The following is a 26,536-nucleotide window of genomic DNA, read 5'->3' as shown; positions in this document are numbered from 1 at the left end:
CCCGATGGCCCTGCCGGGAAGTCCCCAAGCTCACGGGAGGGCGGTGGGGGTCTCTCCTCCTGCCCTGCTCCACCAGGGCTGCTGGGACCTGCCGTGAAGCTGAGGGAGAGTATTTATGGGAGCTTGCTTGGAGAAGGGAAGCAGAAACAGGGTAGAAAATAGTAAGCTAAGGAGGAAGCTGCTGTGAGTGCAAGGGGGGTCAGATGTAGTGGAGAGCAGATTTACACCACTGTTTCCTTGGCACTGAATAAGAGATTTCCCTTAGGAGGCTTTTATGGAGAGGTGCAAAGAGCTGTTAAGTCATTAGTGCTGTTTCCCATTGTGACAGCATTATTCCTTGTTATCTCCGCTTTATAGCTTCTCTTTCTCACCAGCAACTACTGACCCAATAAATATTTGTCCTGACTGTATTATCTGCATCCCAAATGCTTACCTTGTCCTTTCGCATACAATTTCAAGACACTCCAGCCCCTTCTTCTGCCTGATAGGCAGAGTCTGGACTTAATCACCCACCAGTGCTGCAGGCTAATGCCTGCCTGGGAAACAAATCCTGACCTTGGGTAAGGACTGGGGAAGTTTCCCCCCATGAAAGCACTTTTCTTTCTTCAGCTTTTAAACCCTCAACTTCCAAGATGCGTCCTTGACGCAAAGCAACCTCCCTATTTCACAGCAGCGGTTCTTTGCCTTCTTTTTTTCTATTCCATTAACGCAGTGTTTTGCAGCCAACACTCCTGTTAATTAGGTGCTAATTTATTATTCCGACCAGCTGTTATTACTGTGTAACACACACACACATATATACATACACACACTCACACACACCCCCCCAGTCCCAGGCTGTCTCAGGTCTGGGTTCTGGGTGCACTTCCATCACTATTGACTGGGTGACCAGTGTCCCCAAGTTAGCATCTGAGGGAGGCACCAAGGCTGCCCTGGCCGTGAAGGGGGAAAATGAGGTTCCCCGTGGACAGGGGGAGGACTCTGGAGCATGTTTCCCAGGGTTTCTTTTCCTAGCTCAGCATCATGGCACTGCATGGACCCCCACTCTAGCATGGCCCTTTCCAGACAAGCCATCCACTGAGCACTGACAAGACATATTTTCCAGGGGATTTATGTCTCATGGTTGGTTGATTTTAAAGAGGTGTGATCACTAATTGAAGCACTTGTCATCCCTCTCCCACGTGGACCCCCTCTGGTCCAGTAAAGCCTGACAGCATTGCCATGGGGGAAGGATGGGTGACACTGAAGGCACTGGGCAGTGCTTTTTTTCACTCTATTCTTTAATATGTTTTTCTTGAAATATTTACCAGCACTTTTTTGATTGAAAATCAAACTTGTAAAAACTCCCAAAACCAGAGTCATTTCCCAGTCAGTTCTTGTTAGTGCATTTTATAGCTATCTAAACCAATGTTCTCCTAGCTTCCTGTCCTTGCTCTAATTCATTAATTAGTGATATTAATTACTTTTAATGTATTAATTACAAGCTGATACTTCTAATGTAAAGGAGTCTGAGTGCAAGGATGAGCTTTGTAACTTCTCTGTTTGTGGGTAAGTGGAGTTTTCTGAATTTTGGAGCTGCCCTGGAGAGCTGTTGTTGTACAGCTGTGTTCGTTACTGCGAGCAGAAGCATCGTACAATCTGGGAGGTAAAATAACGATTTTAATGATGTTGTGTGGGTGTACAGGGTCAGGGCTGGTGTGCCAGTGTCTTCCAACTGAGTGGAGGTTGGCATTGGTTCTTGCTATTGTGCTGAGGACATTGCTGTTGCTCAGCGTGGCAGTGTGCCCTCCCCATCTCCCCTCCCTGGCTGTGGTGCCCCAGGGGCTTTGTCCATGTTGGTGCAAAGCAATGTGCCATGGCGAGCCCGGGCTGCTGGCTCTCTCGAGTGGCTTGAGGGCTCTGCAACTCAACAGCTCTGCAACTCTGTGTTGCAGAAGGTGGCGAGTCACTCTGATTCCATATAACTGCCCTAGGGGGATGTTTGTCCTGGCTCTTTCTAAACCATATCAGATAAAAAGTCTGCATCAGCCCCCATTCTTGCTCTAATGCAAAGAGCAAATCTGTTGTTGCCTCTCCCGGAGGTCCCCAGTTCAGTCCCTGGTTTGTTAGCCAAAACAGCAGCCTCTCTGTGACACGGTTGTGTCAAGTACATGTTGTCTGGTGGCGTCAGTTGTGTCACTCGAGGATATTAGCATAGTGGCATCGAGCCCTGCAAAATCTCAGCCTTAGCAACATGGTTGAGGTCATTTGTGCAACCAGACGCGCTAAGGCTTTAAGACAGGCTGGCGCTTGATGTGAAGATGTAAGGATGTATCCTGTAATTTGGGCTGTCTTTCAGATCTTTTGCATATGCCACAGTCAGTTAAGAGGATCTCTTTGGTCAATGAGAGCAAAGCACTGCCATGGAGAAGAAGATCTCGTCTCTATGGAGATGGGCACGTGGTGAGGAAGGTCACAACTTGGTGGCAGAAAAGGCTGAAGCTGCAAATCAACAAAAAATGGTTTGATAAAAGAATTGGGGATGCTGCAGTCAGTAATCCCCTTTGGTTTTGTTTACGCTGTGGTCAGTTGGCTCCCTTGTGATACTCTGAGCCTGATAGGAGCAGGTAAACATCCTTTGCAATTTATTTAGCCACAGCTTCCAAGATGTGAGCTGAGCAGACAGCTGTGGAAGCGGGGAGTTTGGGTGTAGCTCCCTGCTGTGCTCCTGCAGGGCAGTGCCAGGGTGGGCAATCTGCACAGATAGTGCTCCTGTCAGAGGTGTTTCAGCTGCTCAGCTTTAATCCCAAGGACACTTAGAGATCCAAGTAGTGTCAGCGTAATTTAGTAATCTTGAGATTTAAGATGTGCCAGGCATTGCCAGCTCTTGCAAAATACTGATCTGGTTGGTGATTTTCCTTTTCCCTCTCCCTCACTTTAGATCTAGAAGCATCACTAAATATTAGTGCAATATTTTGGACTGCGTGGGCCATCGAAGCGGGACCACGTAGTGGTATTGAAGAAGTAGTGGGACAGTCTCAGTTAGAGCATGGGCTCTCCTGTCATTGTTTCTTTCCCTACCATGGGAAGTTGCCCCGTTCACATCACGTTTCTCACTTTCCATGGTGCAGCTCCCCCCAGGAGCTCAGTGCAGAAGCGGCCAAGGAGTTGGTGAGCTGGCGTCGCTCCCACCGCGGGGCAGGAGAAACCCACTTGGCTGAAAACACAGTGCTGGGCAACCCAAGGAGCATTTGTTCTTCATACGGTTCCTTCGTCTACATGGATCAATGGCCCTCTAGGTGACAATTGCACAGGCTTATAGATTTTAGGGGTACTGCTTTTTGGTGGGGATCTTCTGCAAGGGGCTGCGGAGCCAGGACTGCGCATTTGTGGAGCTGGGTGGGCGCTGGGCGGGCGCTGGGCGGGCGCTGGGCTGCCTGGTGGTGCAATCCTGCACTGCGACTCAGGGGAAACGCTCAGACCCCGGGAGCGCAAAGTAAATATTTAGCTGGCTTCTCTCAGTGTTGATCTACAGGCGGAGGCTAGGTAGGTAGTTAACACTTTTCCCCCTGCTGTGTGCTGTGTGCTCTCACAACTCGAGGTAATTTGGTGATTTGACAGCATTTCTCCCTCACACCGAATATAAATAGGCGTTTGGCACACCTACTGCATAAATGCAGCGCTGCTGGAGGTGGGGGGCAGAGGCAGCTGAGAGCTGTTGGTGTTAGAGTGTGCTGATGTCATTCTGAAATCCAAATTTCTGCAGTGCGCTAGCCACGTTAGAGTCGTACTGCAGATAACCCCCTCTTGCTGCCGCAGACCGCCGGCCGGTCGCCCGAAGCGCGGCGTGCCTTGGGCTGGGCCCTGGGTGGGATGCTCTGCTCTGCTCCCCTACGCCTTGCACGCTGCTGCCTCGCATGTCCCAGCTCCATCCTCGAGACGCCCTGATGGCCTGGTGCAGATGGGGGAGCCTCGTCCCACAGTTAATTAACTAGGAGAACCAGAAATTCTATAAGGCGTCAGAATTCATTTTTTTCGTAGTTTCTTTTTTCTTGTTGTTTTTGTTAATGAATGCATTCCATGTGCTCATCGAAATATCCTGGTGAGGCTTGAAGAGCTGAATTAAAAGAAAAAAGCCTCTTATTTTGCACCAGCAGTTAGCTGATGAAATGTAAAGATGCAATGGGCTGATTAGTGATTCTGGTAATGTAATTAATGCCTCTGTTCTTTCATATGTGCAGAACTGGAGGTCGAGCTGAACACTCAGTGGAAATTTGCCCTGAATGTGCAGTTCGGTGCCCTCAAAGTTATTGCTCCCTAGTTATGATTCCTTCAGTAATTCCAAATTAAAGTTGATATACTTGTAAACGAAAAGCAGGGCATGCTTATGAATTACAAGGGCTGGAGAATTTGGTTGCAAGATGTGAATGCTAATGCAGCCAAACCACTGTGAACTGGGCAGAGGAGGGACTGGCAGCAGAGAAAACACCTTGGTGGGTGTCACTTCTTCCAGACACTGAGCTGGCGGAAGAGCCTGACTAAAGTCCTCATCTCCACTTCCCCGACTGCTACAGGCCACCAGCTTCGCATCGTTCTGCTGTTACATCTTCTTAACATCTCAACCATCATAAACCACTAACACAATTCCCAGTCTGAAACCAAACTCGGATGAGCTCATTTCTGCATGCAACATGATTCTGGCACTCCTGACATGAAACTTTTCTCTTTTTTTTGTTCTTCCCCCATTTTTAATAAACATCACAGTATCAAAACATTAGTGACGCTGGATTTGCCATTGTTGGTTTACCATAGATAACAGCATGGAGTGTTCTTTCCGTTTTGATTCAATAGTGCATGACAAGGGAATCCAATTTGTTCAGATTTAGATGACATGCCTCCAATTATGTAATTCCATTAGGAGGTGCCTGCAGCCAAGTCTGTGCTCACAGTCTCAGCAGACATAACTGTAATGGGACGTGTTGCAATATTGCTGTGTGGTAAGCACAACTTTGATAGAGAGCACGACCTGTCTCTCCCAGTTGTGTTTGTGGGAATGGAGAAGATGAAAAACAGTCTAGCTGTACTTAGGGCTCTAATCTGGCAATAAGTTATGTCACTACAAGAACAAAGCTTTGCAATGAAAGGTGAATTTGTAATGGCTATATATTTTATGTATTCAAAATCAGACAGTAAATGCAGCACTTTGAATATGATCTTATATTCAATTCCATAAATGGAAGATATATTGGTTGCAGTTTTTCCTCTTGAATACCGTCTCAGATTCCTATATACTTGGGAATGGTGGATATTTATGAGAATATAAAGCAGTGATGAAAACATAAGACTAAATCTTAGCACAGTTACAACTTGCTTTAAATTATTAACCTTTAAGAAGCATGCTAAAAAATTCTTCTATGCAAATTCTGCAAGACTGGGGTTGGTGTACATACACATTACCATAGAGCTATCTAAATAATGTCTTTAAAATAATTGTGTAGTGTTGATGCAGACTTACAGTTTCTGCAGGCAGGAAAAGGCAATTCTAGTGGCAGATCTGTCTCCCCAAGAAGGGGAATATAACACCACTCATAAATAAAGCTGTTTAGATGAATTTAGCATCACTTACAAACCAGAAGATTTCTGCAATGCCTTTGGATAACATAGCTCAGATGGAGCTTGGTTGGGCTCAGTTCTCCAAGGGTTGGGAAGGGGCTGGATGGGGCACATGCAATGTATTTTCTGTAGAGGATGCTCAGACCTGTGGAAACTGCAGAAATTTAAAGGTGTTTAATAGCTGTAAAAAGGTCAAAGCTCTGACAACCATGAGATATCTTGTGCTCACTCCTGCTCTGGTTGGGTTGGTCCTGCAGGCAGGGCCATCCCATGAAGTTGGAATGTGGGCTGTACACCCCGCCTCTGTTAGCCAGTAGTAACTAGGTCTTGACCAAACAGATATTATTTAAATATATAGCTTTTATTAAGAAGAAAAGCTCCCTAATCCTTGCTCTGGGAAAGTATGAGTGATAGCATCTCTACTTTTGCAATCTTTTGCAGTTCTCACATGAATATATGAAAGAATTTAATAATGTTCTAGGTTAGAAAATGGGCATGCATATGTATACGTCTTTAAAATCTATCTTCTCTGACTTTCTTTCCCCTTATTTATGTTGAGAGAGGAAGCCAGCAAACGATTTCAATGTATGATGCATCCAATATCACCTTTCACATAAACAGAAAAAATATGCTTCCTCCGATGATGTGATGAGACCAGGATGCATTTAAGTGTCTAGAGAAAGTGTCATTCTGTTTAAAATAATGTGAAGAGAAGACCAGTCTCAGTATGTTGAAATGAGTTATGAGGGTGCTGCTGGTTTAATGACAGGATGGCGGAGATGTAGCTTTAGATGCTGCTGTGCCTGAGCCTGGGCCCAAGTCGCTGCTGTCATGAGCCCTTTCACACCCACTGCTCTTGTCCATGTCTATGTTCGGATGCTTTGCCAGAAACCCCACTCGGGTGGCATTTGGCTGTGTGTTAATATAGCCCCTTGGTGGATGGCTCAGCCTGCAGATATAATGGAGTCTATCAACCTCAGGTTCAAAACCCAGTGTAATTTTGTGGGAATGAATTGTTCAGATAAATTTGGTAGAGCACAGTTTCTTAATCTGCTAAATGGAAAAAGACACTGCTGCCTGGTGATTATTGGATTTTGTGCAATTTGGGAAGAAATTAGATTGTTTTAGATTAACCCCTGCAGGGATGGACACCTAGGAAGAGGCTGTTGTCTCTCAGACAGTTGATTTTCAGGTTTATTTATCGCAGCAATCCAGCTGCCGGTGTGACTGAGAGCAGAACCTGCACTACTGTGATACACTTCATCATGCTCTGGAGCACCTGTTTGCTGAGTTCAAATGAGAAATCATCGATCTGCTGCAAACCAGGCTGTGTACCCCAGCATTGGTGGCACTGGCCAGTGCTTTGACTCCTCTCCCTGGGAACCAGATGCCCAGGTGTGTTTTTCTGGGGGTTTAGGGGCTCACTGGAAAGTTGTTTGTGAAGGCACCTGTGCTCCACAGCAAGCTCTGCGCTTGGTGTGGTCCCTCCAGCTCTGCAAGTGTCCTCTTCCCTTTAGGAAGAGGTTCCCCAGGTGGGCTCAGAGTACCACCACGCGTCCCACCATCTGCAACTTGGGATGCCAACGTGTCACTGGATTAAGTGACAGCAAGGAAATCTGCATGCAAGTGTCAAAGTCCACGCGGCAAACGCTTTTCTGGCTGGTGGGGTGAGCCAAGCATCACTGGCCGTCTGCAAAGCTGGCGTCAGCCCCTCTACCTCCAAAGCTCCACTCCTAGACAGCAAAATGGCAGAAGTTCGGAGTCCAGAGGGGTTGTGCCTTGGCCCGTGCAGCATCTCCTGTTGTCTGGTCTTTGCAGGAGTACTTACACATCCCTGGAGTGTCTGCACAAGGGTGAAGTGGGAGAGCAGAGCTGGTGTTACCAGCACCATGACAACGGGAGGGGTGCCTGTCCTCACAGACCTAACTGGAAGCTAGCCTGGTGCTGACGTTGAGAGAAGGGGTTATTACTATTGCGAGCAGCAAGAGGAAATGTTCAGCGTAGTATATTCTGGGACACCTTCCCAGAAAATGTTTCCTTGCAGTAATTACAGCACTGATGCTGTAAGCCCCGACAGCAGCTCCCCTTTGCGGTAGTGGAGATGAATGGAGTGTCAGGAAAAACTCTCTAAGATTCAGTTTGGCCACAGCCTGTTAAATCAAGAGCCCGTTCAATGAGGGCATCGTGTTCTCCTCTGCCTGATGGGGACATAGCCTGGTGGCACACAGCAGGGAGTGACAGCCAGGAGCTCACCGTGTTTGTTGCTTGAAATCCGGGGATGCTGCCGCAGCTCTTCCCCAGCAGTCACTGGCCCCACACACTCTCCTAATTGTCTGAACTGAATTATAAGCTCCTCAAAGCAAGAACCATGTTTTCCATGGTGCTGTAAACCCAGGAGATGAGTGTTCACCCACTTCATTGTGTGGAGCGTGGGGGTTACAGAAGAAACATCCAAGCCCAGGGCAGACTCAGCCTGAGCTGGGTCTCCTCTAGGCTGTGGCTACATCCATTACTGGATAATGCTCAGACATGTCTGAACATACATTTTGTAGAGTTGTGGTCAGCTGGAGGTGGCCCCAGGTCCTCCTCGTCCCCATCTACATTGTGTGACATGTGTGGTGATGTTCCCCTATGTGGCTTCTGTTTCTGGAATTATGTTTTTTATAAGAGAGGGGAAATAGACATGTGAAAGTACAACTCTGGTCATAGGTACTGTTTTTATGACAAGATGGTAGATAAGGATGAATAGAAAAGCTTCTGGCTTTGCTCTTCTTTCATCCCCTGGGGTTGTAGGACTTGGCACTGATGGGTTCTGAAGGGACAGTCATGCCATCCTGTCCCTTCCCCTTGGGGATGCCCTCTGGGAGGACTGCCAAATATTCCTGCGGGGAACAGTAGGAAATCTGGGGAGTTATAACTCATATAAATGGGACTCACTGAGAAAGATGCTGAGATAAATTAAGTCCTTCACTGAGATGAAGCTAGCAAGGTCACCTCATTGCTCCCTTGAGTAGGGCAGTTCCCTTTCAGCCACCTTTCACCCCTTCATCCTTTATCCAAGGCAAGTGCTTGCCTGCTTCATACCTGCCATCTTTCTGGGATGTATAGAGTTGTGCTCTGTTTTGTTTCCTCATTGGAAAAACACTCTGCATTTGCTTAGAGGAGGACAGCTTGCATTGAGTTTCTACTCCCAAAGCTGCGTTCCTAGCATCAGAAGGGTTGTGGCGGTTCAGATGGGTAGGGGACACGCAGTAGAGGCAGGACTTGAAGCTTGCTGATTGGTGAACTGTAAATTTGAGTTGGAAAATGTGGCTGTACTGTAAAATTCAGGACACCATCTGTTTCATTGCTTGCTTGCAGTAACATTTGTACTTGATAATTAAAATGTCACACACATTTTTAGCCAGAATAATCTGTGGAGGAGTAGAACTGTGTCTTCTGAAAATCATTCAAGAGATGCTCGCAGATAGGAACGATGCTGTTTTGAACCATCTCTCACTGCTCATAGAGGAGGTTTGCATTTTTTCATATTTTGAGGAGGTGGTTAGAGGAATGGGAGCAACAGCAGATTCTCTTGGAAGGAGCTTAGTGAATGACGCTGGATATAATGTGTTTTATTCTGCTTTAGGTTGGTCATGCTTGGGCTGGGCTGTTGGTGCCTCTCCTTGGTTTTCTTCTGGCAGCGGTAGGTTAGCTTTGACTTCAGCTGAAATCAGCTTGGTTTTAAGGGTATCTCAGCTGACTTAAGCAAGACTTTTCCTCCAGCTGGTGTGGCTGAGGGTTCAAAGGCACTGCCTGCTTGGCTGGCTGTGGGGGGTGAGGGCTGGGAGCTCAGCTCCCCTGAGCAGCAGGCTCAGGGCTCAAGGACCGCAGCGAGAAGCTGCTTAGAGAAAGGTCAGGTCTTGCCCCATGCTTGAGTTAGCTTCACTGCGAGAGAGCCAGAGCAAAAGGCAAAACAAAGCCGTGCTGTTCGTGGGCAGTGAATTGAGTGCTTTTTTGCATAGCGATGCCAGCCCTCACCCCTTCCACTGGTGCAGAGGGGAGCTGGGCTCCTCTCCTTGCCTAGCCCAGGTTGCTGCGTCTCCTCTTTGCGGTGGCCTCAGTACAGCTGCCAAGTTGGCTGAAGTTTGCTTCATGGCAGTGAAAAGATGCAAAAATTGAATTTGCTTTTGGCTGTCCGAAAATGGGATTTCGAACATCTTAATGCTGCAGATTAATTAACAATATAGGAGACATCTGAAATCCATAAACCTGCAATGTGTCCTAGCTGATATCTGTGCTGAATGTGCTGTCGCTAACCCCCAGGAAAGCATCTGATGAAGTTTTGCCAGTTCAGTCCCTGGTTCCCAGGCACATCACACACTTGGACTGTGTAGACGGTCCTCCTCCGAGCACAACATGATACATCCCTGCACTGGTTCAGGGTTGTATAAGAGGCAAAAGTAGCATTTTCCATAAACGTGGCTTTCTAAGGGCATCGTCCTGATTCAGACTATGTAATATATGCTTTTGCTGAATGTGTGGGGTGAAACTAGCAGACATGGGAAATGGGATGTTCTGCACATCTTGTAATGTTTGCAAAGTCTTGCTTGCTTAGCTGATGTAAAAACCCCTCCCAGCTGAGCTTTGACACAACAAACACATCTACAGATTTTTATTAGAAATGCACACTGCTATCCCATGAAAATTTTAAATCCATTTATGTCAACTATGTGCGAATAAGTTTTTTAAAATCCAGGTCTGTTGGGAGACATTTGAAGCTTACAGCTTTACAGTGCATTGGTGTGTGTTATCAGTAACTAGTCAAGATTAAAGATGAAGTCTGCGGAGGAGCTGCAGCGAGTACTTCAGAAATGCTTGCCAGCCAGCAAGGTACTTTCTGGTCTGGCTCCTGGCTTAAATCAAACATTTTGATGACATCCCAGCATCCAGACAGACCTTCTTGTACATCAAAGCTCAAGGTATACCACTGCAGGATCAGGTCCTGCGCTTCTGCCAGGAGACTGTATTGTAATGTGTGAGAGAGGGTTTAAAATATTCTAATTGTCTGCTATGAAATTACAGTTTTGTTCCCTGGAGTAGAAAAGTGAGTTTAAATCATTAACGCCACAAGTCTCAGTGATGATTACGGAAATGTTTGCAAGTGACTTAATCAGTATAGTTTGTGTGAGTGGCCCATTTTAATATTATTGCACTGATTAAGTTTTCTTAGCTAATATGTGTTTCATTTCCAATTCAATTAAATGAGAATCCCCTTCCATTACATGATATTACTGAAGTGCCCTAGTGGGGCAGGAGCACACTTGGTATTTCCAATTGATACAGATTTCTTCATTATACAGTCTCATGGTGCTAAATGAAATCAATGAAAGCTGAAATTAAAATTGTAGCAAGTTGCAGCTGTAAATATGTTGTCCCTTCCTTGGTCCTTCTTTTATCAGTAGGCTGAGAATATATTAGTATCAGTTCATTAATTACATTTCAAAGACATTTTCAATAGACGCCCGCCTTTGACAAAATTTTAGAAAGCCTGAGAAGGATTTTCCTAGGATTTCTGTATGCCCAATGATTATCATAAGCAAAATATAAGTTGCATTAATGTGCCTATTTTATATGCTATGTATCCTCACTTTAGCTTTTAAAAGCACTTTTGTGTAACCTATCGTGGGATATATTAACTGGCATATGGAAGATTATCTGCAAATGGCTTGTGAAGGAATTAACACCAGCCTTACGTTTTTTCACGTGAGCCAAACCTCCTCCTTTTATGTATTATTGAAGAGAATTGATTGAACTCTGATATAGTAACAAATGATTTTATAAATATCCCTCTGGAGTTAATTCCCCGTTGTGTGATATGCAGAGCTCTTGGAGCTGATTGTGTGATCTTTTTCTTGAGAGCTTCAAGATTTCTCTAGCATTGAGGCAAAGGTGTTCAATAGTACATACTTTCATATACGAAGGAGTTGGGAGGCACATTACTACAATTCAAGCAGCAATTAGGAAACTGCAACGAGTGCTCAGGAAATACAGTAAATCACAACTTCTAAATTCACATTCAACCGTTCATAAAAAAGACAAATGTATGTGTCAAGCTGAGATGGGAGCCCTCTGCACCCTCTTGCTTCTAGATCGTATTAACAGCAAAACTTTCACATGAAGTACACAGGGTTCAGCAATCTTCTGCTTCACATGCACCAGCTAATGTGCACCCTTTGGGTGGCTGGTGGGTGGCAGGATGAGTGTCAGCAGCCCCAGGGGATACGGGGCAGGTTCAGTGTGGGAGCCCCTGTTTCACGTTTCTGCTTTTGTGCTGCTCCATGGGGCTGTGTGTTCAGCTCGTGCCCTCCACTTGCACGCTCAGGGCTCAGCAGAGGCTATCTGAAGTATTGGTTTTATTAAATTATTAAAACTATTTTCATCTGGTCAGAGAGTATATGGCTTATCACATTGCAGACATAGCTAAAATATATATGGATATAAGGATAAAGCTTTTTTCTTTAATACTAAATATATGCTTTTTATAAACAAGAATCTGGATTATTTTTTTTTTTAAGAATATAAATATTTTAGCATAGTTATTCTGGCTCCATAAGTGCAATGAAAATGTTAGCCTTGGCATATCAATCGTGCTTTACAGATGACTGTAATTTCCTGAATGTCAAAACTCCAAATTTTTCTACTAAGCAAACTTTTCAGTGGCAAAATAGATTGCCTCCATAATATATCACTGTGTGCAGGAAAAAATGAAATCTTTATGTACTGTATTATGAATCAATGAGGCATTAAGATTCTTGGAAGGGTGAGTGGACTCTGGAAAATGAAAAACTGCCACTATTCCCTCTCTGTAAACCGCTGCTTATGGAGTGTAGGCTTTGCAAACCTCTATCTTCACCGCCGCAGAAATATCAGTTACAAGCTAAAACCAATTCCTGCGACGGCATTTAGATAGGGTAAATACTGTTGTAAATATCTGATTTATAGCAACATCCTGTCGTTATTCACCAGCAATTTTGCAGTGGCCTCCTTTTCTCTTTGGGAGGTCTGCCGTGCTTTTTAATGAATCCCTAAGAGCTCTGTGAATGGGGAGGTGCTGTCCCACACCTGGACCATGCTGCGTGCCCCGGCTCCAGGAGATGGGAGCTCTGGGGGACGGGGATGGTTCCTCATACTGGGAGTAGGAAAGTACTTCTGGTACTTTGTGGGCTTCAGAGCTTGATTTTTCAGAAGACATCACTCACACCTTGACTTTTCCTAGCATGTATTAAGGTCAAAATTCAGCTCTGCATCCTGTTATTTAAGGGATAATCACCCTTACTAAGAAAGGCACTTTCCAAAGCCAGGACTTGTGTGCTGCCGAGGCCAGCGTCACCAATCCAGTGTCACCCGTGCTGCAGCTCATCATCTAGCAAGAAGCATCGCACACTCTTACACTGTTGATGCTCCTCTGCCACCTTCTCTCACCTTTCCTTGGATTTTACCTCCCACGTGCAGCTCGGGGATCTCTGCACCGCTGCTGCCCTCCATCTAGATGCCTCTATTATATAACTAAGCTAATGAGGTGGGAAGCTTTGCTGCTCTGGGTAGGGTGGTGGGAGACGGGTGTTTCCAAAGGGCAGTTCAGTCCTTTTCCCAGCAGGTCTGGTGGGTGGGATGGGTCTGGGCCCCTCTGCCCAGCATTGCCGCCCTTTCCCGTGCTAGACTCCAGGGTGGAGGTAGTGGATTCGGGACTGGCTCCAGCAGCTGAGTCACTCTTCTGTTTGCCGAGTCTAAAAACGGAAACTTGCTTCTCTTTTTATGCATCACTAAAAAAAAAAAAAAAAGTAAAAAGGCCACTGTTCTTGCTGAATTGGTTGTGAGCAAGGGTATCCTGCAGAGATCTTAATAATACAGGCAATTATGAAATTAATACCACTCTGGCAAATCTGCAGGGCAGCTCTCCCCTCCACAGGCAGTGCTGTGGACAATTAGTATGTGCGTGAGGGTAGCTGGGAGCATGTGCGTGTGTGAGGCTGCATATTTTTTACTTATTTAAAGCCTTATTTTCATTATCTTTGTGTGCATGTCCATGTCTGCACATATATGAACATGTACCTTGAGCTGCAAAATCTTAAATCGCTGCCTTCCTCTGTGCCTGAAATGCTCCTTTTTTTTCAGATCTTTCCTATTTGATAATTTCATAGGCAATGATGGGCTGGTAATTGCCATTCTTGCAAAATCCAGCTCCTTTTTATGGGCTCCTCTGGCACTTTTCTCGTGCTGCCGTTACCGTGGGTAGGCTGCTGGCTTCCTACCCCCACCATTAGTGTTTCTAGACAAAACATCTCTGTGATTCATTGGGTGCTGATAGAAGTGAAAACATAATGATTACTTAGAGGAAATGTAAATTTACATTTGCTAACGGCTTTAATTCACAGTTCTGAAATACTTATCTCCTTTCCTCCCAGGCCCTTGTTCCAAGCTAATGCATGGTTCTCCTGTGCCACCCTGAGACCCTGAGTAAAGGAATATAATCCACGTGCTTGTAGGTTTACAGGCTGCTGCAAAGAAAAGCAGTGTTTGTTGTTCCTCCTCCTCATAATCTTTATAATTCATTTTAATGAAGAAGTCATTTTTTCATCTAGATTTTGCTGTACTTTTCATTTTGGATGAGGTGGAGCTGGAAATCTAGTTTAATTGAAATGATTGAATGAAAAGAGGTCTTGTAGGAGCAAGTAGGACCCAGCCCTGGGTCTGCTTGCGTGGCAGGTGCTGCACTGAGGTTGCTGGGAAGAGGGGAGGAGAAGAGGAGCAGACCTGCTCTGATAACTCTGCTCTGTGTTCGCCTCCTTGCAAGCACTGTGACTGCAGCAGGGGAGGACTTGGTGTGGGCAGCTGGGCTGCAGATCGGGGCATGGAGGCAGCCGTGCAGCCTCCATGGCACACTGGGCATGAGATCTTCTCTCTGAAGCTGCTGGGGAGCACAACAGTCCCCCTTGCTCCTCTCCTGCTTGGAGACAGGGCCCCTTATCCTTGTCTACAGGGCTAGGAGGGCTGGGAGCAGAGAGGAGTGCTGTGGGAAGCCCCATGGGTGATGCTTCTTGGCTGCTGCCGTTGCCATCCGCATCACTGCTGCGAAGCATCTGGGACTGATCTGGAGTAGATGCAAACATTTGATTCCCAGCGCTGTGTCAGTGAGCTTGCCAAATATTTTGGCCTTGTCTCTGCGAGCTGTGCTGCGGGAGCACCTCTCGGCAGGGAAGAGGTATTCCCATTTCAGGGGTGTTTCCAAGCGTGCATGGCTGAGGCAGGAGAGGCTGTCACCAGGATGCTCACCCCTGTCCTTTTAATTGCGTCTCTAGGTGACAAAGTTCGTTAAGAATCAGGATGAGTCACCGTTTTAAATGAAGATTTTACCTCTCTCTCAGTGATCTCCAAACAGATGCCTGCCTCCAACAAATAAGGCAGCAGCGGTATTTCTCTTGGAGGAACAATTTTGCAGTATTAGCAAATCAAATTCTCAGTGGGCCACTCTTGATGGGAATTAACCTCACCTACTGGGACCGAAGTACTCCTGGCACACGACATGGTGTAATTGAGTTTGACTTCTCATAGAGACATGGCGGGCAAGATTGATTGGCAGGGAGACCCTCTGCCAAAGGTTAAAATCCATTGTCAGCTTTGGAGCCGCACGGGGAGGGTTTCCAAGAGCAGAGCAAGTAATGTGAGACTCGCGTTGTTCGCATTCCTGACCTTCCATCATTGTCTGCAACTTTGCTGTCAGGTTATCCCGAGCGGAGGTGTTTCACGAGCAGTGCGGGGCGAGGGAGGAGCGTGGGAGCCTGCCTGCAGTGGAGTGTCAGGACACCGCTGGGAGCAGCAGCGGAGAAGGGGATGGGATCTCAGACACGTGTGCAGGGCCGTCTTCCTCTGGTTGGATGCGCAGTGTGAGAGAAGTAGTTTCTGTCTCAAAAAAATATGAAAAGCTTAAAAACATGAATATGTGACTTTTATAAATGAGCTCTGTGGATTTTAATCCAGAGGCATGAGCAGTTTACAAGGGAGGGTGGGAAGGACACTGATTGTCCTTGTGCTGCTCGCTGGTTCTGGTGATTGTGCATTGTTTCTGGTACCAAAGTACCAACCCTATGATTATTTTTCTTTTTTCAGTAACTCAGTCCTTAATCCTTTGCATCATATGCAGAATCTCTGCTGCAGGGTTTTGGTTCATTTTATCTGCTTTTCTGCTGGTTGTGGTACTTATCTGGTCTGTTCCTCTGCCTCTGCCCCTCCAGAGGGAACTTAACTTTCACAATGTCCATCTTCACCTGGAACATAACTTGGTTTCATGTTGCCCTGTTAATGTACCACGAAGTCCATGGACTGGGAGAAAAAATCCCCCAGAATAGGAAACATTCCCCAGTTTCCCTTCCTCCCCCACCTTCACCCAATGAGATGGAGTCACTTGTTTAAAATTGCCTCCCATTCATTGCACAAGCCTGTCTGCGACTACAGACTGTCCTAGCCAGGCTTGCCATCTGGATGAGCTTGACCTAGATACAAACTGCTGCGTGTGAGCTAGCTTAAAGGGTAGACTTAGTTTTGCTGGGTGAATGGGACTGCCCCAATACATTCCCTGGAAATCATAGCTCTGATTCCACAGCCCTGTGCTGAGATGGTGTTTTCCTGCGTTAGTTTGCCCCCGACACAGTCTGGGGGGGGAGGTTGGGATGTTCCTGGGAATGCAGTTCTCCTGTGCAAAGGCTGTAGGTTTCTTACCCTACAAAGCCCTTCTTGCTATAACTTCATTTCTCAGCAGAAATGGGAAAAGGTCACTCGGTCCCTCACCTACTGATCCATACGCTAATGGATGTAATGGGGAGTGGATGTTTAGCTTTCAGCTCCTCTCTCCAGCTCGTTACCTCATAGCTCCATCAAGCCAGGCTCAGGTTTCCAGGCTGAAGACATGGCAGCTGCCAGCGTCTGACCTCCAGCCTTCCTCTACCTCAACAAGCAATTAAACAGCATAGCAACCTCTGTCCTCTGGCAGGGATCGATACTCCTCAGCCTCGGCACCAGCAGGAGTTTTGACCCAAAGGGGCTCAGAGGTTCCAAACTGAAGCCAGCTCTAGTTATGGTCCTCGTGGAAACGGTACCTGTTTGGACCCCACAGCAGTTGCTTAGAGCCTCTCCATCAGGGTTAAGGTGCCCTGGGAGCATGTACAAGAGTTAAAGCTGCTAGACAGGAGTTTCCTTTGCCACCAGCATGCAGCCCGCTGCTCTCAGGCCCTTAGGATGGATGTTCAGCTGCTGATGGGCCACTTTGCCAGGCCTCTTGTGGCAGCGGGGCTTGTGGCACGGCAAGGGAGGAGTGAAGGGAGCTGCACACGCTTCCATCTGCTGGTTTGGCCATAACCCTTTCTCTTTGCATTGCCTGGGTTGTTGCTGCTTTGCAGTCTTGCTTTGCACAGCCGGGGCAGTTGTGTTGGGATAAGATGTATTCATACTTCGGGAGGTTCTGACCCATTTTGATCCTTAAGCAAAGTCGCCCCTTCCTCACCTCATTTCAGTGGAACAGCTCTGCACACAATGAGCCTCCTGAGTGCCGCGGCATGGGCAGCTGCGTATCCCTTCCCTGGCAGCTTCTCTGGGCTCTGAAGTCTCTGGCTTTACTCAGTGTTGTCATCCCCTGAGGTTTCACACCTCCTCACTTTGACTTCTCTTTTTTTTTTTTTCTTTAATGTTGCTTTTAGAAGCTTGCTCCAAAGATGCTTTTAAAAAAAATCATTAGATTAGAAAAAAGGATTCTCATTCAGCCCCTGTGCTGGGCAGAGGTGGGGAAGGGGCTGGCACAGATGCGCTATGTGACCACAGAATTATCCTTCAAAGGAAGCAGATGGCTGAGTCTCAATAAACCCCTCAGAGAAATTCACGGAGGTCTTTGAGGTTTCTGTTTGCTTCATATTTTCTCCAGGGGCTGTGCAGGAAGAAGAGAGGGGACTGCTCTGGGCTGAGGATCTGGACAGCTGAAAGCAGGTCCATCCACTGAAAGCACACGTTTCTCCCTTTCAACAAAAAAAATCTTATCTTAGCGAAAGTCATCTCATAGCAAAAATGTCAGGCAGGGGCTTGTGCTGTCCCCCCAACCTGACACGCATTGCTCCCGTGGGGGGTCTCTGGGATGCTGATGTGGAGTAGCAGCGCTTGTTCAAGAGCAAGAGAATAGATCATCTTCATGACCATGTAGGTTATTAAAGTGACTTCGGACCGGCCGTGGGCATTCGTGCGGCAGCACCACAGCCCCAGAGGGTGCCTGAGCTGGGTCAGTCGGAGGGAGCTGCGGTTCTGGCCCATGGGTGAAATGAGGCTTTTGTGCCACTGCAGTGATGCTGGGATGGCATGGCGGGAGGATACAGCGTGAGGGCTGGCGTAGCTATGGCTGTGCGGAGGCCAAGCATGTATCTCCTCTCTCCGTCCCTGGCTTTCAGCGCATCACCCCACCTGTCTCTGCCATTTTCCCAATTTTCCTTGTCCCACCCTTGAGTAGAAACATCACAGCACCAAGAAGCCCAGCTTTCATACCCCAGCAGATGATGTGAGGCGTTAGCTGGGGTTTATCTGTGGGGAGCTTCTAACCTTTCCTGAGCTCCTCTGCGGGACTGGATTGTGCACAAATAATTCACAGCTCCCAAAAATGCTCTGGCTTCAACCTTGCAATGATGTGATGAAGAGAGCGGGTGATGCAGCACAGGAAGCAAACTCAACACTGTGGGACTGTTTGGGGACTGTTCGCTCCCCGTGTTCCTCAGGGAATAGCTGTGCACAGGGAGATACCAAATCAAGCGACTGTCACACCGTCTCGCTTTCCTGGTGGCTCCAGGGTCAACCTACTTTTCTGAGTTGCCCACAAGCTCCTTTTATTCTCTGCTTCATAGTCATCCAGCTCAACTTTATTAGAAAACCCATGTTTCTGATGAGTGCAGCTCTTTAAGTCGGAGGGATGATTCACAGTAAAGTTTGATCTCTACCTGCAAACATGTTGTCTCGGGCTCTGAAGCACAAGCTTCAAGGAATGGGCAAGAGCTCAACACCCCCTTGTTAAGATAGCAGAAAGAACAAGCTGTTACATACAAAGCTAAAAATAATTGCAAAGCTTTGAGTCTTCCTCCCAGTTGCAGCAGAAAGATGCTCTGAGCGCTGATGGCCGAATCCGTCTCTGGCACGGCTCTGACTTGACGGTGCATTAAAGCTTTCATGACTTTTTTGAAGCTCAGTTCAGATAAATGCAGAGCAGTGTGGCTGCTCTTCTGGAGCTGCTGTGATTTCTGACTCGGATGAGAGTGGCTTGGGGCAAACCCAAAGGCTGGTGTTCCCAAAAGAGTCAGCGTCTTTTTTGGTAGAATTTTAACAGGGAAACTTAAGAAGGGGAGAAATGCACAAAACGGCTGAGATTGGCCCAGCAACTGACAAAGCATCTCTGTAAGTCACTTCCTGAAAGCAGGATTCATCTGGGAAATAACAGCAGGTATAAATAAAGCCTGTTTGTGGGGAACCATGCTCAGGCCAGGTAGGGTATGGGCTCTGGCTGGTGAATCCCATAAGCATCCCTGCTGATGGCCTGGCTTCCTGAGCACGGGATGCCAGAGGGAGCCCAGATGTCTCCGCGCTCCCTGCAGAGTCCAGTGTACAGCTTTACTCAGCCTCCTCTTCCCCGTCTCCCTCGACTGTGGTATTTTCCCCTTCCCAGCACTGATGGAGGTACCTGCCCGGATGAGGCCGACAGCCACCTGGGGTGATGGGGATCCGTTTATGACACAGTTTCTTCTGCCAACATACAAGTTTTTATTCGTTCTTTTGTTTTTACAACAGCAGCCAAGGGAGGCGCTTTGTCACTGCCTGTGACCAAAGAGCACAAAGGCAGAGCGGCTGAAGAGTTTGAGCTATGATGAAAAGCTCGCTGTATCGATCTTGGCTCAGGATTTGTTTCCCTTCTTGCATTAACTCCCCATCGATTGCTTTGATGACCTTAGAGAATATGGTTTTGTTGGTCTTCTCACTTAGCCAGAAGCACCCCCGTGCCTGCATGCAGCTCCCCTCCCAGCCTTTCTGAACTGCTGATGGGCCAGGTTGTACAAAGTGCTCTGGAGTAAGCAGAGCTTTGCTTTTGCCTCCTTGGGCATCAGAGGCTTGTCGCTATATGTTAGTTGCTATGGTTAGTAGAGAGGTTAGTGCTATATGGCACTAACTTGATCTTGCTTGAGGGTTGGGTCATTACTTTAGTGCAGTTTCCCAGTAAACTAGATCCAAGGGTGAGGAGTTCTGGCGGGAGTTGAAGAAGGGGCTTGGGTTTGCCCCGGAGATGCTCCATTTTCCCATGCTGGGGACCCCGACATTGCTGCATTGAAGGGGCCTGCTGCACAAGCATGACCAGGGGCAGCTCCTGCTCATCGGAGTGGCTGTTTGGGGTGATGGTGCTTGTGGAAAGCCCTTTCTTTCTGCCAGGTTGAGTTCTGCAACGCTGCCAGAGACCTGCTGAGATGAGACAGAGCAGAACTCTTCCCATCTTTGCAAGGGACAGTGTGAGGTTGGCAGCTGCCGCTCTGGGTCTGCAACATGAAAGTGAGCTTTGTCCTTGTTCCCTCTTAACTTCAGCTCTCACTGTGAAATTATTAAATGGCATTTTTTGGGAAAAGGACTTTCCTCGGGGTTGTGGGGGTGGATTTGGCTCCCTTTGCCTGCATTGTAGCCAAAGCCCTCAGAGCTGGGGAGGTGGCAGCAGCGCCTGGATGAGTGTGGGGACAGTGATAGTGCTGGTTGCAGTGTCCTGGCTCTCTGAGCATGAGGTGCCGTTGTGTCCGGCCACTGATGCTGTACTGGGCTCTTTGGCTTTATTTGGTTTTGCAAGTTTATTGTACTTTCTACTTATTTAATTATTTATGAGCTAGGATGCTTTAAATGGGAAGAGGAATGACAGCTCCCCATGTTTCCTTTCCCTTGTGCTGTTGGATGCTTTCGGTGCTTGTGATTTGCTTTTTAGTCCACGCAGAGACAATTTTCTGTAAAACATTGACATCTAGTGGCTTTTCTGCCGAAAGAAACGATAGAGAACAAAAGATTGGCTGCGGGGTGGCCAGTCTTGATGCCACTCGGGAAAACAAATGAATGTCCCTTCTCCTCCTTACTAAGCACAAAGGACACAGCAGTCACACCCGGGGGGCGCGGGGCTCCCAGGCACATGCTCCTCCTCGGTGTCCTCATGCTGGAGGAGTGGCCTTTCCTGGCAGGGCAAGTTACTTATTGAGCTATTTTAATTCCATTTACTTAAGCAGATGGCTGGTATCCTGACAGTGTACCTCCAGCATCGTCACTGAGGTTGTGGCCATATTAAAGGAGGTGTGAAGAGCTCGGTGTGTATGGCTTCAGGCTGCTGGTGGTGGACAACACGGTGTTTGATGGTGGATATTAATGTGCAAACCAGAGTGATCTCTTAATGATATTCCTAAGGTTGAGCTTGCAACTTTTCCAGCTGGTGGCCTGACGGGGTTCCGTGCAGCAGCGTGTCCCCAGCCTGTGCCACTGTCCTGCTGCTCCAAGCCAAAGCCAGGACATCCCTTAGAAGTGTTTTCTCTTACAGAATGCTATAATGCATCCTTTAATTTCCTGTTATTCACTTCTCTCCCCTCCCTCATTGTTGCAATCCTGTGTAAAGTGAAGGCAGGAGGATAAAACGGGATTTGCCTGGGCTCTTCTGACGTTCTCATTTCAGGGCAAGTGGGTTGGGGCTTCTGGGCACATCCCATTTATCTCACCTGTGACAGGAAGTGTAGGAAATGTCTTCCTCAAAGGTGTAACACTGCTCTGGGGCTCGTGCAGCTGAGACCCACGGCTGCTCATTGGGAAATGTAGCACAAGCAGCTTTTTGCAGACTGTATGAACTTGTCAGTGCAGCTCTGTTGTATGAGGAAAATAAAGTCAGAGCTGCCTGTGCCCTGCTTGGGTTGGGACCTACATCCTGGGAGATATTTTGATTATTCTCCCAAGGTCTGCGGAGGGCATCAGTTGAGGCACCCAGCAGGAGCACATTGCCACATGGGCAGCCCAGCACGGAGGGAAATCTTGGGTTCCCTTCTGCCTCTGTAGAGGCAAAGCACGTTAAGCAGAGACAGATATGTGCAGGTAGATAGAACCCTTCCCACTCCCCCTGGGGAGTTTGTTCAGCCGTCCTTCACCCTGCAGAGGTGAGCACGCAGAGGAGCACTCTGCAGCAGGGTTGCCTGAAAGCCTCTTAAGTGCATCTCCAAGTTTTCTATTGATTTTGAACATTAATGCACTGCTGGAGACACGCAGGACTAAACGCTCTGCCTTCCTCTCCCCTTGGCAGGAATTTCTACTATATCACCATCCTGCGTGACCCCGTCTCCCGATACCTGAGCGAATGGCGCCACGTCCAGCGAGGAGCGACGTGGAAGGCGTCCCTGCATGTCTGCGACGGGCGGTCCCCGACCACCGAGGAGCTGCCCAGCTGCTACACAGGGGATGACTGGTCGGGCTGTTCCCTGCAGGAGTTCATGGATTGCCCCTACAACCTCGCCAACAACCGCCAGGTCCGCATGCTGTCCGACCTCAGCCTGGTGGGATGCTACAACCTGTCGGTCATGCCCGAGGAGCAGAGAAATAAGGTTCTGCTAGACAGTGCCAAGGAGAACCTGAAGCGAATGGCCTTCTTCGGCCTGACTGAATTTCAGCGGAAGACTCAGTATCTCTTTGAGAAGACTTTCAACATGAACTTCATCTCGCCGTTCACGCAGTACAATAGCACAAGGGCCTCCAGCGTGGAGATAGATGAGCAGACTCAGCAGCGCATCGAGGCCCTCAATTTTTTAGACATGGAATTGTACGATTATGCAAAAGACCTGTTTTTGCAGCGGTACCAGTACATGCGGCAGAAGGAGCACCAGGAAGCGCGGCGGAAACGCCAGGAGCAGCGCAAGATCCTGAGGGCGAAGCAAGCGCGCCTGAGAGAGCAGGGCGAGAACAGCTCCAGCACTGACTACATAGGGAACGTGGAGCGGTGGCGGCGGTAGTGGGGGGGGACTCGCCGGACACCGAAAGCGAAGCAGAACCCGACCCAACCCACAAACAGGAGACGACGGAGCAATCCCAACAAATTACGCTTCTCAAGGGTTTGAAGCAAAAAGAGGTTAAAATGTTGCCTTTGCAGTTGCCTTTGCAGTAAATGTTGTACTGTACGTGGAACACTTAATCTTAGCGTGTAATTAAATTGTCCTTTTTAGGTTTGTTGGATTATTTATGAAATACAGGAGCCAAGTAGGCTCATCGGAAATGGTTGCTTGGACGTTTATTTAAAAGGGAAAAAAAAAATCCGTAAATTAGTTATGAGTACAAAATGGGATGCTGGAAAATGTTTATGATGCTCAGCTGAAATCTATCTGGGAAGCAAACTCATTTCCTAATAATGAGCATTTAGCATACTCTCACAATACAGTATATGAGCAAAACCTCTTCCCTTTGATTTTATCTTAATTTTATTTTAATAATGTGTTTTCAAGGGCACCAACTGCTTATGATATTTACCAAGTTAATGAATGGACGATAAAGGGAACAATAAAGGTCTAGAAAAAATATTGACTAGTTTTATGTATAATATTGGCTTTTAAAAGGAATAGAAGTAATTTCTCTAGTTATATAAATATTTAAAATTTTAAACTTTTTCTACCTACTGCTGTTTAGAGTTTTAAGCTTGGTCTATCTCATATTAAAAAAAAAGAAAAAAAAAAGACATACATACTTTTCTGAACTCAATGCCAATGTTAAAGACACTGTTTCCAGAATTTTTCAGGGCAATATGATTTTAACCATTCTGGAAAAGTTATAGCACATCTTCATGTTTCATAAAGCCTTTTCCAAATTACAGTCCTGTGACAGTGTCTAATTTTAAGTCTTTCTTACCCATTAGAATACATAATGCTGAATTTATCATTCCTTAATAATTGGTGGTATAAACTAGATGAAATTATGTTGCGGATATTTGTGTAGTGTCTTTAAAAAGTCATAAAACTCTCTAATCCCAGCAATACTATGACAAGAATTGCTCAATGGAAGAAGTAGATTTACACTTGAATTAGGATTTACTTCCAGTAAATCTTTGCTACACCAGATAAGAACAGGGCTTTTTTTTTTCCCTACGCTCTTGAGCCCTTCTCAGCGGTGACAGATGAGCGATGACTAAAAATGATGGAAAACAGTTTTACCATAGCCATAGTTATACAGGATGAGAAGGTTGCAGGATGCACAGGGATGCAGCAGCCTGCTCCGAGCAGGCTTTGCTGGGGCACGGTGTGCGGAGCTGGAGCTGGACCGGGCTCACCTGCAGCTCTTCAGCCTCACCAAGACCGACCGGGAGAGAAGATGGGGCAGGAGGGGTGTGAGGGGCTCCTATAAATCTCTATGCAAAAAAAAAAAAAAAAAAAAGAAAAGAAAAAAGACAAACCTCTGCAAGGCTTGGGCTATATACGTTCAGCAAGTTAGGCATTTTGTATGTAGCCTGCAACGCTCCCAAGCTTGGCACTAACTGGCGATCTGGGTGCGGGTGCGCGGTGACGGAGGCACCCGGAGAGGGCGGCTCCGTCCCGCTGTGCACGACGCTTACAAGGCTCACTTGCACTATTGCCATTCGCCTGTAATACTCTATATATCAAGAGGGCAGGGGGTCATAAAATGAGGCAGAAGGCTTTAAAAACATCTTACGGCTCCACGCCTAAGTTATCTGGAAGTTGTTTTACATCTGATGTTGTGTTGCAGCCCGGGGATGCAGCAATGCTGCCGGGGGCAAGCGGAGAGCAAAGCAGCAGCAAACCAATACCCTGCATTAGCAGCTTGGAAAAGAGAATAACTTCATGTACAGCAACTTTTTTTTTTTTTTTTTTTTAAATGAAAACTGCAGTTGCCAATATGATGTCTCGGTTGTATTTTGGTTTTTACGGGGGAAAATATTCGCTCTTAAAACTGAAAGGCACTGCTGTAAACAGGATTTAACCATGGGTGAGCTGGAGGGCCTGTTGCAGAAAGTGCATTTTGTTTTTATGCTGTGGTGTGCATGGTTTACAGAGACTAGTTGCATTTTCTTTGTGTATACTGTTTATTGTATATAGGGGATGTACGAATATAAGGATACCGTTTTGTCATAACCATATCAAATTCTACTGATTTCCACTGTAGACGCTGTCTTATTGTGTAGATTTACAGGCCGATCCACTGACTTTGATTGTGTAATTTAACAATAGAACTGATAAATAAAATTTAACTACAGTCTTCTGATTTTCATGTGATTATTTCTTTATCTGACAATGTGTTGGGAATTGCACAGTTCAGAATGAACAGTAATTTCAACACAAATGAAATAGCAGTTGACAGGCAAGTATATGAGTTTAAAATCATGGCTTTTCTGATCTGTATTTAAACTACAGCTTTGAAGGGCAAAGCCACTTCAGACTTTCTCTGGTTCAGGAGTCACTGCAGAGGTTTTGACTGCTTTTCTGAGCTGTCCTCAGAAGAACAAGCTGTCATTTCTGGTGATTTTAACTATGATTGTCAATGGTCTGCAGCATTAAGAGATTCTTTCTGTGTATGTACATATATGTGTGTGTGTGCGTATGGGGGTTTTTTTTCCCCTTTACATGATATCCATCATTTTTGTTCCAGCTGGCTCCGGAGAATGCTGCCTAGCCACTGACTTCCAGTGCCTCCTGCTGCATCCATCCTGGGAACATCTTAAAACACAAAAAAGCTAAACCAGAATTAGATGGAAAAACAGATGAGAATTAATTGAGCATAATACCCCAGATAAACTGGAAAAGATGTTTTATTACAGTTTGGATGGAGGCATTTTTTTCTTGGTGGCTATAAAAGATCGGCAGGCTTGCAGGACTTGCAGCGGGGTACACCCGAAGGTGTCCGTAGGAGGACCTTCCCTTGACCTAGTTGAATTCCCCTGTGAGGACAGAGGTGCCCTTCCTCCTGCAAATGCCTGCAGGGACATCTTACCTCTACAAATAGAGGGATCTGCCAGAAAATCTGCTTTTGACTGACGTGACTTTATATACAGGTCTATTAGGGCACTGAGAAAGCTGTGGGTAGAGCTGCTAATGGGATAGAGGTCATGCAGGGTGCTTCCCTGCAACCCAAAAAGCACCCAGCAGTGAAGTCTGGCATAAAAGCAATTGGGGCTGCCTTTTGAGAGGAGTACTTTGACAGTTGTGAAAACTCTTTTACTGCAGGAGAGGAAGGATGGAGGAGGGGGGGATGTGTTTGGACAGACAAACTTCAGAAGCTGAGGAGCTACAGCAATGAATCAAATAGCACTCGAACCCTCCGGTAAGTTTGGAAAAGCCTGGGCACGTGTTAAGAAAACTCTTCTGAGCACCAAGATGCCTCTTATGTTTCTGCCAGATAGCAACACTGATGCTGCCAGCGTCAGCCTGGGGCAGTTGGTGTGGGGCCAAGGGCTGCTTTGGAGATGGAGATGTGTAGCGCTAATATGTGATGTTAAAGGGAATGGGTTCGTTCATTTTGCCCTCCAAAAGATTGGAAAGTTGGTAGATGTGAAACCTGTGGGGCCTTGCAAAGTGCCATGTTTGGGGCTGGTAGTTTGGGACTTAAACTTTCCTAAAGGGTACCTGGAACATAAAGGTTGTTGGAAGTGAACTGCTCAGCTGATTTTTGTCAATGAATTTTGCAGCCTTTTTGTATAACATATATTTTAGTATGCTGTAATACATGTGTGCCTCCAATTATGTCATTTTTGAGGAAAAATTAACTAATGCTCTTTTTAATGTAATTTTTTTAATTCACACATTATCCAAAATGATCGGAGCCATGAATAAGACCCAACAGATACCAGGGCAATTATTGGTTCAGCTCATTAGATCGCTGAGGAAAGAAGAAA

General features: G+C 46.7%; 1 protein-coding gene across 1 annotated transcript in view; it reads left to right on the top strand.

Annotated features, from left to right (window-relative positions):
• Positions 1 to 24,909, top strand: part of HS6ST2 (heparan sulfate 6-O-sulfotransferase 2) — a 133,637-nt gene extending 108,728 nt beyond the window's left edge. Inside the window, exon 2 of the mRNA XM_074915354.1 lies at positions 21,953 to 24,909. Coding sequence (XP_074771455.1) covers positions 21,953 to 22,655 — 703 coding nt within the window. The 3' untranslated portion in view covers positions 22,656 to 24,909. The remainder of the gene's footprint in view (positions 1 to 21,952) is intronic.
• Positions 24,910 to 26,536: the final 1,627 nt, after the last annotated feature.

This window comes from Athene noctua, chromosome 11, assembly GCF_965140245.1.
Source record: "Athene noctua chromosome 11, bAthNoc1.hap1.1, whole genome shotgun sequence".
Classification (NCBI taxonomy): Eukaryota; Metazoa; Chordata; class Aves; order Strigiformes; family Strigidae; genus Athene; species Athene noctua.
The sequence above is the reverse complement of the archived record's forward strand: the minus strand, read 5'-3'. Positions and strand labels throughout refer to the sequence as shown.